The sequence below is a fragment of the Nannospalax galili genome, unplaced genomic scaffold (assembly GCF_000622305.1).
Source record: "Nannospalax galili isolate Female #2095 unplaced genomic scaffold, S.galili_v1.0 scaffold1398, whole genome shotgun sequence".
Classification (NCBI taxonomy): Eukaryota; Metazoa; Chordata; class Mammalia; order Rodentia; family Spalacidae; genus Nannospalax; species Nannospalax galili.
In genome coordinates this window covers 201,023-214,304 of record NW_008342016.1, presented here as the reverse complement: position 1 = coordinate 214,304, position 13,282 = coordinate 201,023, and the positions used below count along the sequence as shown (strand labels likewise).

At 40.7% G+C, this 13,282-nt stretch overlaps 1 protein-coding gene across 4 annotated transcripts in view; it reads left to right on the top strand.

Annotated features, from left to right (window-relative positions):
• The window catches only part of Ubr3 (ubiquitin protein ligase E3 component n-recognin 3), a 219,890-nt gene that overhangs the window by 124,425 nt on the left and 82,183 nt on the right, over positions 1-13,282 (top strand). For all 4 annotated transcript variants that reach the window (XM_029565777.1, XM_029565774.1, XM_029565775.1 and 1 more), the window contains exon 26: positions 6,770-6,903. In XM_029565777.1, the coding sequence (XP_029421637.1) occupies positions 6,770-6,903 (134 nt within the window). The remainder of the gene's footprint in view (positions 1-6,769; positions 6,904-13,282) is intronic.

Sequence of the window (13,282 nt, the reverse complement as noted above, 5' to 3'; positions counted from 1 at the left end):
ACTCCCCACACACACACACACACACACACACACACACACACACACACACACACACACACACACACACACACACACACACAGAAAGAGAGAGAGAGAAAGAGACTCCCTACTAAGTCCATTTAGTATTGCTCATATGTACATGTGTTCAGGGCTGACCACCTGGGATTAGATAATCTATCAGAGGGACCTAACAAATTTTTATATAACACTCCACTCAGTGACAGTAGCCTACACATTTTCCTCAGTTGTGTACAACTTTTGTCTGAATAGACTATGTTAGGCCATAAAGCAAGTTACAATAAAATTTAAAAGACTAAAGACATTGAGAGACTAAAGACATTTGGCCACAATGGAATGAAACAAACAAAGGAAAAAAATCAATAATAGATGGAAAACTAGAAAATTCACAAGCACAAGGAAATGAAACATTATGCTTGTGAAATTAGAAAATACTTAGAGATCACTGGAAATGAAAGCATAACTATCTTAGTTTGCTTTCCTGTTGCTCTGAATAAATACAGTGACCAAAAACACCTTGGAGAGGAAGGGTTTGGTTGTTTTATACATTCCTGATCACAGTCTATAATTGAGGAAAGGCAAAGCAGGAACTCAAGCAGGGCAGGAACCTAGAAGCAGGAACTGAAGCAGAGACCAGAGGAACACTGCTTACTGGTTTGCTCATACCTTTTTTATACAGCCCAGGCCCACCAGCCCAGGGATGGCATGGCCCATAGTTGTCTTGGCTCTCCTACATAAATTAGCAATCATGAGAATGCCCCACAGGTATGCCCACAGGTCAGTTGAGGTTTCCTTTTCCCAGGGACCTCTACTGTGTCAAGTTGACAAAAACTAACCAATACAACAACATAGGAAAACAAATCCAGGGAAATTAATGGCTATAAAAGAAGAAAATCTCAAATCAGTAACCTAACTTACTGTTAAATAACCAGAAAAAGGAGCCTAAAGTTCAAAGAGGGAGAGAAGTAAGAAAGAGGGACTAGATAGATGGCTTAGCAGTTAAGAGCACTGGCTGCTCTCACAGAAGACTCAGGTTTGGTTCCCAACACCAACATGGTGGCTAACAACTGACAATAACTCCACTTCCAGGGGATCTGACACCCTCTTCTAGCCTCCTTAGGTATTGCATGCACAGGTACACTAACATACATGCAGGAAAAAATTCATACACATAAAAAATTAAATTACATTTAAAAAGAACTAAGAAGTATTAAAGCAAAGATAAAATAGAATCAGCAGAAACAAAAGTAGGTTCTTTGAAAAAAAGATTTTTTTTGTTTTTGTTTTTTTTTAAAAGAAACAAACCTTTAACTAGAATGCCCAAGAGAAAGAGGTGAGTGGCAGCTTACTATAGACTTTGCAAAATAAAAAGGTTTGTAAAAGAATACTGTGAATAATCTATCCTAAAATAGTTGGATAATCTAGATGAAACAAATAATTTCAAAGAAATACACCAACTATCAAAAGTGACTCAAGAAATAGAAAATATGGACATACCTATATAATAGATAAAGAGATGGAATTAGTAAGAAACAACAAAAAAACCCTCTTAACAAATAAAGTGCAAGATGACATGACCTCAATGGTGAATTCTATTAAAAGAATAGCAAGTCTCCTGATACTTGTCCAAAAAATAAATAGGAAGGAACATTTTCTAAAACATTATGTGAGATTAGTATTACTTTGATACCAAGGCCAAAGAAAGATATCACAAGAACCAGTTGACCTTATGAGTATAGATGTAAAGATCTTCAACAAAATCCTAGTAAAGTGAATTCAGAAGTATATTAAGAGCTTTATCCATCATATTAATTATGTTTTAGCTGTTAGCATCTACCTGCTACCCTGTTTTGTTACTACTGTGACTACTACGCATCTCTTCAAAAGTCAGGCCTACCATGCTATCCCTTACATTCCCTTCCTTATGAGTAACTCTTCCCTTGCCTGTTGAGATTTTAAATGTCATTTTATTTAAATTAAAATTTAGAAGAATTTTTATTTTGTGTATGATTGTTTTGCCTTGCATGTATAAAGTGCATTCATGAGTGCAGTGTCTGGGTATGCCAGAAGAGGGCGTTGGATCCTCTGTTGGATTTTCAGTTGTTGGCTGTCATGTGGGTGCTGGGAACCAACCCTGGGCCTCTATAAGAGCAGCTGGTACTCTTAACTGCTGAGCTATTTCTCCAGCCCCTTAAATTATAATTTCAACGATACATTAAACACAAATATACAGAAACTAGGGTATCATGTCATGTTTTGAAGCATGTATACATTGTGCGATGTCTGCACCTGTGCATTTGTGGTGTATTTATACCTGTCTTCCCAGGTTTTCACTTGGAAAAGTTTTACGTCTACAGAAAATCGAATGCTGGTTACCTCTGCCAGTTGTTCCTGTAGTGCCACATTTGCTTTTTTGTGCTCTCAGCAACATCCATGTATGTGCATGTATATGTGAGTGTAAATACATACTTTTTACAGGAGAACAGTGTCATTATGACATATTATTCCTAAATATTTTAGAATGTATCTCCTAAAAATAGGGAAATTCTCATACATAATTATAGCCTCTTGTCATACCCAGTAAATTCATGGTATCTTGTATTTGGACTATATTCAAATTCCCCTAATTATTTATCTGAACTTTTTTGTGTTTCTTGTTTATCTGATTAGTAATTGTGATATCTTGATATATGTGCATATTGCAAAATGAGTGTGTGCAGCTAGCTAATTGGCATGCCTTTTACCTCACCTGTCATTTCTTTGTGATATGAACCAGTAGTATTTCTTATAGCAGATATTTCTTCTCTTGACCTATGATCTAATAAAAAAAAATCATGTATTACTTTGCCATTTTTTTGTTACTCTCCTTTAATATTTAGAACAACCTCTCAAGTCCCTTGTCTAGATTGGTTGGTCCATGGAATGTCTGAGCATATGGATTTGCATGGCTTCTTTCTTATTGTTAGGTTCAGGTTAAAGATTTTGGAGAAGGGCATTACATAGTGATGTTACTTACAGTGACATTACTTTAGAAGGCACATAACATGACAGTTTGTTCCATTCTAAGTGGCGCTAGGTGATCTATAAAATGATACCTTGAGGCTTTACCATTTGACATTTTATCTTTTACTTGATATTTCTTGCCTGAATCAATAATATGGTGTTGCGGGTTCTCCTCAGGCCAGCTGTGAAGACCCTGACCTGGATCGGGTCCCCTGCTGATTAGTGGGGGCAAGAGGCGTGGAGTCAACACACAGACCCTGGGAGTTAGGTAGAAGCAAGCTCTAGGTGAAGTGCTGCAGGCTTGTTTAATGCAGGAGGGAGCAGGCCTTATATTTCCCTTTTCTCCGCCCCCAAGTCCCTTTAGTCAGCGTATCGTTTTCTGATTGGTCCACGCCACGCAGTCTGTCAGCAGTCACTGGGCTCGCGAGCAGGGTACGGAGGCATGGGCTCCTTTTGGTGGGCTATTTGCGGACCAAGAAGTGAAGTGAATTATCACTGAATCCCAGGGCTCTGGGTCCGTGTCATCTTTGGAGGCCTCCTGCTACATTTCCACCCTTTTTTTAAAAAATGACTGTCCAGTGAGAGCCTGTAGGCAGCTCTGCCTCAGGATGACCCCAGGATTATGGACTGTGCCTGTCTTAGGTTGTCCTGTTCGGGCATGAACCTTACCCATCAATGGAGCATGGGCATACACATCCATGTCCTGGCTTAGGTTGATTCAGCCCAACAGGAGCTTACCCGTCATTGGGTACCAGCCCTCCAAGGGGTATCATCCTGGGGGATCCGTCGAGGTGGGGAATTATCTGTAGGAGGCCTCGTACATTTGTGCAAGCCAAGTATGTCAGGCTGCATAGGGCAGATTGAAATCATCTTTGTGTATTGCTCTGAGGGCCTGATACACTGAGTGATTGAATTTTTTCTGACTACGGGAACGAAGAACAAGGCATTTAAGAAGTAGAAAGAGAAGAATAATTATGCCTGTCAGGAGTCGGGAAGTGACGATCCAAGATGGGTCAAACAGTGCTTTTAGATTAGACCAGATTTTCTCTAAGAACCCTGAATTGATGTCCAGCGTGGGGGTCTGGGTATAATTTAGAGCAATAATTTGATTAGTTAGTAATATAGAGTAGTAACTAAGAAACTTTTGATTCCAGTGGCCATGAATATAGTGCGCGAGTTGTAGGCGTGCTTCAGTAATATTTTGTATTTTATAGGGGGTGAGACAAAGTGACCTAAAGCGAGGGTCACAAGCTAGCAGAGCCATGTCTTTGGTAATTGCCAGCTCTTCACTTAAGAGATCAATTTGTTGTTGTAACACATTAATTGTCTGGTTTTCAGCCTGATCGTTATAGGCTGCGTGCCAGTTTAGAAAGACTTAGGGTTCTAAGACTGCCTTTAGTAAGCTATACCAATCATAGTGGGTTTGTAACTGTAAGGACCACTGGCGAAGAACCTGTTCGAAATATGGGGAGTCAGGACCCGATTGCTCAGCTGCCTTGTGGATAAGAACGAAGTCAGCAAGTGGGGTGGGCAGCCATGGATGCTGCACCACATCGGAGCCGACGTTAACTGGAAATGTGGACAAAGGCAGGCGAGGGTTTAAGGAGGACAGCCTAGGAGGGAGGGACATGGTAGCAGGGGAAGGGGTGGGATGGTTACTGGGGGGGGTACCTCCTTCCACGGGTATGGGGCGGGGGAATTTCTGGGCATGGTAGCTCTAGGAGTGTATCCTGAGATATAGGCAAAGGAGCACCTTCCTTATTGGAAGTGGGCACAGAGGCTGCGTTCACCTCTGGGTCTGGGAGGTCCGGGTCGAGGTAATAGCCAGATCTACACTAGATTGCTCCTGGCAGTGTTTGTTGTGGGCAGAGATGACTTCCTCAGGAGAGGAGGATTTAAGGCTAGCAATGATGGCTAGGAGGATATGTACGAATGATGTGTGGCGGGGAGTGATCCCTGACCCGACCTCCCTTTTTCGGGCCAGGAAGAGGACCTCCATCCACACGTCAGGGTCCCACATGTTTTCAGGGGAGACCCATGGAGCCAAATTAGTGGCTGCATCCCAAAAGTGTTCGGTATCTTTTGGTTTTGTTTTCAACCCTCTGGTTTTAAGGAGCACCTTGGGTGCTGCCGTTTGTGGTTCCCTGCATTGTGGTGGTAAATTGTCCATTGTGGGAGTGTCTCACAAAGGGGAATTTGCCACAGAAGTAGAAGATGAGGGTGACTACCAAGAGGGCAAAAAGGAAGAAAGGAGCACTGTGAGCCACCCGATGTAAACCGCCCCGACATGTAAAGGTGTATCGGATCCAAATGTCTTATGCTCAGTGAGGGACTTCTGGAGGCTGTGACACGTCCAGCCGTATGCTCACACGGTGTCTCTGGGACAGGCAACAGGGTGACCCAAAGCCTGGGCTCTGAGTTCAGGGTGGATCAGCCCTTATGTGAACTCACCAGGACGAGCCAAGCGGGGGAGGTGCCGACGTGATCTTTGGGACCACATGGCGGAGTGTGCCTCCCTGATCTAACTAGTCCAGCAATAAAGATGACAGACAGGGTGGAGGAGACAGAGGAGGGGGCTACTTGCTTACCCTTGAGCAGCTGAAGAAACAGACAAATCCAGGGGCCTACTTACCCAATGAACTGAGGTTCTGGGTGTTGCCAACACCTTGGGCAGGAGTCCCTGTTGGTCGCCAGGTGTTGCGGGTTCTCCTCAGGCCAGCTGTGAAGACCCTAACCTGGATCAGCCTGCCGATTGGGGGGGCAAGAGGCGTGGAGTCAACACACAGACCCCGGGAGTCAGGTAGAAGCAAGCACTAGGCGAGGTGCTGCAGGCTTGTTTAATGCAGGAGGGGGCAGGCCTTATATTCCCTTTTCTCCGTCCCCAAGTCCCTTTAGTCAGTGTATCATTTTCTGATTGGTCCACGCCACACAGTCTGTCAGCAGTCACTGGGCTCGCGAGCAGGGTACGGAGGTGGAGGCATGGGCTCCTTTTGGCGGGCTGTTTGCGGACCAAGAAGTGAAGTGAATTCTTGCTGAATCCCAGGGCTCTGGGTCTGTGCCATCTTTGGAGTCCTCCTGCTACAATGTAACATCAGACACTACCATCATTCTGATACTTAATTTTCTCAAATCTGGCTGTCCAAACTCCTTATGAAATTATCCCCTCAGCGTTTGAACACTTTTTTTCTTTTTGTCACATGTAATTACAGGCTCACCTTGTACTTTTCTCCAACCCCAGACTTATCTCTTTTTCAAAGCTACTTTGTTTCCTTTTTGTAAGAAGTAGCATATTTAGAAATGAAGTATGTTGATATGGGAGAGTCACAGTTTTTAGTGGACAGATTTAGGAAATCATCTATTTGTTATACTCATATTCATACTCATATTCATCATTTTTACTATTACTGTAATTATTGTGGTCTTACTATGTAGCCACAGCTGGCCTGGAACTCTGTATAGACTGGGCTGGCCTTGGCCTCACAGAGATCCACCTACCTCTACCTTATAAGTGCTGGGATCAAAGGCATGTGCCACCACACCTTGTTTCAGTATTATTTTTAAGAGTAAATACTGTCATTTTTGGGGGCTTTATTTACTTGAAAATTAAAATGGCTTTTTTTCATGATTTTCAAAAATATTGTAATACTGGGAAATTTAATGTTAGTTATGGTAAATAACTCGTTTATTATGATAAGTTAGGTATTTGTGTTAGTTATTCAACAAACTTTTGTCTTTGTTGTTAATGTAGTTTTAGGACAGTGCCGTGACAATGCTGAGCCAAAAAAGTTGCCAATCACTGAAGAGGAGCAGATTTACCCTTGGGACACATGTGCAGCAGTTCACGATGTGAGGCTTTCATTATTACAACGTTATTTTAAGGATGTAAGTACTTTTTATTATCAAAGAGTAGAAAAGATTTTTTTTAATGATGCTTATCATTGAACCTAGGGCTGTACACATGCTAGGTGAGTGCTCTATCACTGAGCTGTATCTCCATCCCTTGAATAGTATGGATGGTGATTTGCCTCTAGAATTTCTTTTTATATAATTTTTTTCTATTGAAATGGCATTCTGATTTCAAACTTCAAAGTTTATTAGAAAAATAATGTGTGGATAGCAATGGAATGGAAATCTGTTAATAAAAATTTCAAGCAACAAATGTGATAAGTGCTTTAAATATTTATTATAAAGTCTGCACAATTTGGTTCAATGGAATAATAAGTATTAACTATAAAATATTTTAGGTAGGGTTTGAATATGCAGATTTTACAACTCTTTTTACTTTTGTGTAAAGATACATAATAGAAGCTCCATATGGTACTTTGAAAATGTAAAGAAGAGATAGAAGTGATTCCTGCCTCTTCTCACATCTCCTTGCAAAGTTGGTAGAGTTTTTCTAGTTCTTTGCCTCTGTAAGGCCCAGTGTTCAGAATTCTGTGTCCCAAGGCTTTGAAGATAAACTTTATTTGACAGTAGCAGCATTGTTAACTTCCTTTAAAAATTACATTGGCCTGGGGATGTAGCTCAGAGGCAAAGCACTTCCCAACCATGTGTGAGGCCATGGGTTCCATCTCCAGCACTGGAAAAGAAAAGAGTATACAATTGGTATATCAATTTTAATATTTCTTAATTGGATTATCAAACAGGGGTCCTCCTTCCTGTTGTAGTTGTTTGAATCTAATGAATCCTGAGTTAAGTAAAATAAAGCATTATTTGTAGCTAACTATAGGAGATTATTGTCTTGATTGATTTCCAAATAGATGTTCTTTCTTGCCTGTACGTCTGCTGGTTAAAATGGAATATGTTAGTAGGATAGGGACAACACACTACTTCTTTAGAATCACCAGTATCTGACTCAGTGATGATAGGAACCAGAGCAGAGTATGATTCCATCACACACCAAGCTCAGAAGGTTTCTGATGGCTTCAGGAACAGCATGCGGTTCTAGCTAGGGCAGCTTTGTTTAGAGTAGAAAGAGTCCTAGATGAGAAAAAAAAAAAAAGGGGTTTGATGCTGATCTTGACATTTCTGAGGTATGTGAGCTTGACCAAACATACCCAAGACTGGGTTTCCTTGTCTCCAAAGCATTTTGAACTGTCTTTCCTGCAAGAACCTACCAGGTTGGAAGTTCCTTAGATTACTTTGCTTATAGTATAGGGCAACTAAATGTAAAGTGATATTTTTAATATTCAAGGTGGCCTGATTACAACATCTTCGGTTAGGCCTTACAATGCAGTTTGGATAAGATAATGGAGATCTTGGTTCTGTATATTTTCAGAGTTTACAAAGTGAAGTTATGGTTATTTAGAAAATAGTGTCATCACTATGATTATTATTATGTGTGCAAGATGTATGTGTGTGTGTGTGTGTGTGTGTGTGTGTGTGTGTGTGTGTGTGTGTCTGTGTGTGTGTAGGCACAAAAGCCACAGTGCATGTGTGGAGGTCCGAGGACAACTTTGTGGGTTCCTCAAGTGCCTTTATCTACTGAGCCATCTTGCTGTTCCAGTTATGCTTATTTAGTAAGAGCAGACTCTGTGCATATTATGAGCACATGTACATGCACAAAAGCACATTCTTTCACCTTTTGAAAATTCCTTTTTCTGCTTTGAATTTTTATGGGGTTCATGTATTTATTAATCAGCATTCGAGTAAGTATTTTCAAAGAAAATTCTATTAATTATGCTAAGTACCTTTTGTACAGTTTTATTTTTTTTAAGATTAAATTAAAAAAAATTATGTGTGTGTGTATTTGTATGCTACATGTGTGCAGGTGTACCCATGGAGGCCAGAAGAGGGTGTTGAATCCCCTGGAGCTGGAGTTAAAGGCAGTTGTCAGCCACCTGTCATGGCTATGGGGAACTGAACTCATTTCCTCTGGAAGAGCAGCAAGCTCTCCTAACTGCTGAGCTGTCTCTCTAGCCCCCTTTTTTGATACAATTTTGGTGCCACCTTCTTGGATTCATTTTTGTCATAATTCTTTTAAAAATATTATAATTAATAATGTTAATTATCATTATTATTGGCCTTTTTGAGACAGGGTCTCACCGTAGCCCCAGCTGGCCTGGAACTCACTATGTTGACCAGGCTGGCCTCGAACTTGCAGAGATCCGCCTGCCTCTGCCTCCTGAGTGCTGGGATTAAAGGCGTGCAGTACCATGCCCAGCTTAGTTTATTATTTTTGTCTGTATGAGTGTATTGCCTGCATGTATGTAAGTGTACCCATGTTATGCAGTGCCCATGGAGGTCAGAAGAGGGCGTCTTATCCCCTGGAATTGGAGTTGTGGACTGTTAGCCACTATGTGGGTGCTGGGAACTGAATCCGGGTTCTCTGCAAGAGCAGCCTGTGCTCTTAACCACTGAGTCATCACTCCAGCCCCCTGTCATAATTCTTTTAACTTCTTTTGAACCACTTTAAATTAAATGCAGAAAAGTCAATACCAAAGCCAAATAGAACATTTTGTGTGTATATATGGTGTGTGTGGGTGTGAGTATTCGCATGTGTGTGGGTGTGCAAGCATGTACGTGCATGTTCAAGTGGAGGCCTGAAGTTGAAGTTGGGAGTCTTCCGCAATCAGTGTCCACTTTTATTTATTAAGACAGGGTCTCTCAATGAACCCAGCACTCAGGATTCTGCATAGTCTAGCCAGCTTGCCTTGGGATTTCGTGTCTTTGCCTCCCCAGTGCTAGGATTACAGGTGGCTGCCATGCTACCCTGGTTTTTATGTGGGTTTTAGGGATTTGATTTCTGGATCTCGTGTTTGGGCTACAAGTGATTTACCCACTCAACCACCCTGCCCCTGAAAACTATATTTGGATTCAATCAGATGGAAGAGTATAATAACTGTGAGGGAAAAAAATGTCTAATAAAAGAGAGGAGGAATGGTTGTTTATTTTTTCTTTTTTTCTTTTCTTTCTTTTGTTTTTGGAAACAGGGTTTCCCTGTAGCCCCAGCTGGCCTGGAACTCCTCGCAGTGTAGACCAGGCTGGCCCTGAACTCACAGAGTTCTGCCTGTCTGTGCCTCCCAAGTGCTGGTGCCCAGCGATATGTCTTTCTCTTATAAGCCAGGATTATTGTTCATTTCAAGATTTTTTTTTTTCAAATAAAAGGCTCTGAACTGAAATCAGAACTGACCTAGACTGTATGGTGTTCCTCTATTGATGATTATGAAATTTTTCTTTGTATAGGATGACTTCTGTGTACTATCATAGTAGACATTTTAAGTATATATGGAATGTTCCCTGAACTGCCTTTGAAGATGAGGGTCTTTTTTAATGTTGGTTTTATATTCTCTACCAGGGTAGGTAGTACATGATCTCTGGATTATAGATGCTTCTTTGACTTCTTACTTAATTAATATAGAGGACAGGAATTTTGGCTGGAATAGACTGATTGACACTGATACTGATTATAGAATTAAGTAGTACATTTTATTGAGTTGACATACAGAATCTAGTTATATTAACATAGTGCATATATTCACTTAGAAACAGAAAGTGTTGCCCATGGAGTGTGACACAGTGGAGGAAAGGAACCTGAGTCTTGGAGTTAAGTGGACTTGGGTTCTATTACTTATAATTTAATGATCTTAGTAGTGTTTCCTTTACTGTCTTACCCACCATCTACTGCATGAGGTTTTATTTAGTAAGTCTGACTTTGTGAAGATTCAGTGTTAAGCACTTAGCACAGCAATGAATAATGGCTGCATAGTTGAAATTTCTCTAAAATATTTATCTTATATTTATAAGGGTTTTCCTGTATTTCTGACTCTAGTATAAAATCAGATAAAGTATCTAACATTTACATATGCAAGTGTCTATTTTTAGTTTAAATTTCTTTTCATTTATTTCACTTACATTTTATTTTATATATATTCATAAAATATGATAAATATGTATACAGTTATCAGAAGATAGTTTTCTTAAAAATCACATTAAGTAATTTATAAATATAGTTAATAATTTATGGTGTCATATTTTAAACAAAATATAATACTCATATGGCATTTTAATCTCTGTAGCTCAAGTGGTTGTGGCTACTAATGATGGAAAATTAGCCCCATAACTTCAAAGTGGCAACAATATTTAAGACAAAATCAGGAACCCCTGTGATATAGTTTCAGAAAGCCTGGTACTCTTTTGAAAGTTTCCTCTGTTTCAGGAGCTGCCACTTAGATTATGATTTATTTATTTTTATGTGCACTGCATGTATGTAAGTGCACCATGTGTATGCAATACTTGTAGAGGCCAAAAGAGGGCATTGGATCCCATCAAACTGGAATTTCAGAGAGTTGTTAGTCACCATGTGGATGCTGGTAACTGATCTTGGGTCCTTTGTAAGAGCAGCCAGTGCTCTTAACTGCCGAACCACCTCTCCAACCCGTATTTTTAGTTTTAAAGGCTGACTACTAGTCAGAGGTGGTAGCACATACCTTTAATCCCAGCACTTGGAAGGTGGAGGCCAGAGGATCAGGTATTTAAGGCAGTCCTTTGGTTGCATATTGAGTTCAAGAGTAGTCTAGGCTACATGAGACCATGTTTCAAAAATTCAAGAAACAAAATAAAACAGCTAACTATTTTTAATAAAAATTAAGAGTGTTTATATCCTTATAGTAAACTGTCAAAAACAGCAGCTTATTTATTAACTGACTACCCAGTGCTCTAAAATGATCTAGCCCCCAAATCTGTTTCTATTTTAAGGAACTCTAAAACAGAAAACAGAGATGATCAGGTTTCCTGTTGCTTCTCTGATTTTTAATTGTAGAAGCTTGCTCACCTGCTGTGAGAATTTGATTTATGCTCTTGCACATCTTTAAGTTAGCAGGGAAGGCATTTTATACTGTGAAGTCTTGTCTTTTTCTTTTTTTATTATTGTGTGTGTGTGTGTGTGTGTGTGCAGTCATATGTAGGACGAGCACATGTGTAGAGGTCACAGGATAACTTTGAGGAGTCAGGTCTCTCTTTGAGGGGCAAACTTTGGTTGTGAGGCTTGCATGGCACTTTTATCTGTTGAGCGATCGTGCTAGCCCCCGTGCGGTATTTTCAATTTTGAGATCCTCATAAAGAATCTTGATTTAATATTGAAACTTTGGATTTAAGTCATTTAGTCATCTTATAATATGTAAATTTTTTCTCCAATAAAAAATGAAATTTGAAGGTTTACTCCAATTTCTCAAGCATGAGAAGCATTCTTATTTGGCAGCTCTCAAATCTTTCATCTGTCACTTATGCTGGTCCTTGTGCTTCATATTGCTCTGACCTGTTTATCTGTATTATAGTCTACAGATTCTAGAGAGTAAATTCCGGCTTAATCCCAAATACTGTTTGACGGGGGTCAAATGATGAAAATTTAGAAAAAGATTTTGAAAAGTCTTAAGCTTGTTGTAGTATAAGAGGTTATTACAGAGTACCACAGCTGGTCATGCACAGACATTGTCTGTGAATTGCCTAAGTCTAAGTGGCACATCTAGGATGAATCTCTGTACCTAAGGCTCATGGAACAGAGAACAAGTGGTAAAGAGGACACTAATAAATCTCTCAACTCTCATTAGTGAAGCTCCCTCATGCAACAGAGGGACAGGAACACAAAAGGTCACAGTGGCCAAAGTATAGAGATTAAGAGTCTGCAGAAGACTGGTCCCTAGACAGTACTCCTATATTAAACTTCACCCACCCAGGGCTCAGGGACCATTGTGGAAGAGGAGGCGGCAGGAAAGATTGTAAGAACCAGCAGGGAGGCGTATAACCATTTAAATGGGGCTTTTTGACCTGCAAACTCCTGGGACCTTGCTCAAATGAACCTACAGCAATGGTGTCATCATGCACAAGACCCATGCAAACTCAAGTGTGGGAAGCGAGCACAGCCGAGCCAGCCAAAGATGGAGCCCTGGCTGGCTGCCAAACCTCGTGCTGTTTACTCCAACTCTTGGCTGATTGCCAAGGCTCGAGATTCCCGCTTGTTTACCCCAAAGTATGGAGAGGCCAAACAGGTGCTGCCAGCCTGGTGATCTTGCTACATGCCTATGAGCTAGATTCTGCCTGGCCGCTGCACGTGTGTGAGCCCTGATTGATACCGGCTGGGGGGAGGGCTGTTGGAAACGCTATATAAAGAGCTGAAGTGTGTAATAGAGAGGAACCAGCATCATAGTGAGCCAGCATCATAGTGAAGAGAATAAGAGAGAATAAAGGAGAAAGAGAAACAGAAGCTTGAACCTCACCTTGGTGTCTGTGTCGTCTTTCCTGGACTCTGCTGGACAGAGTCCCG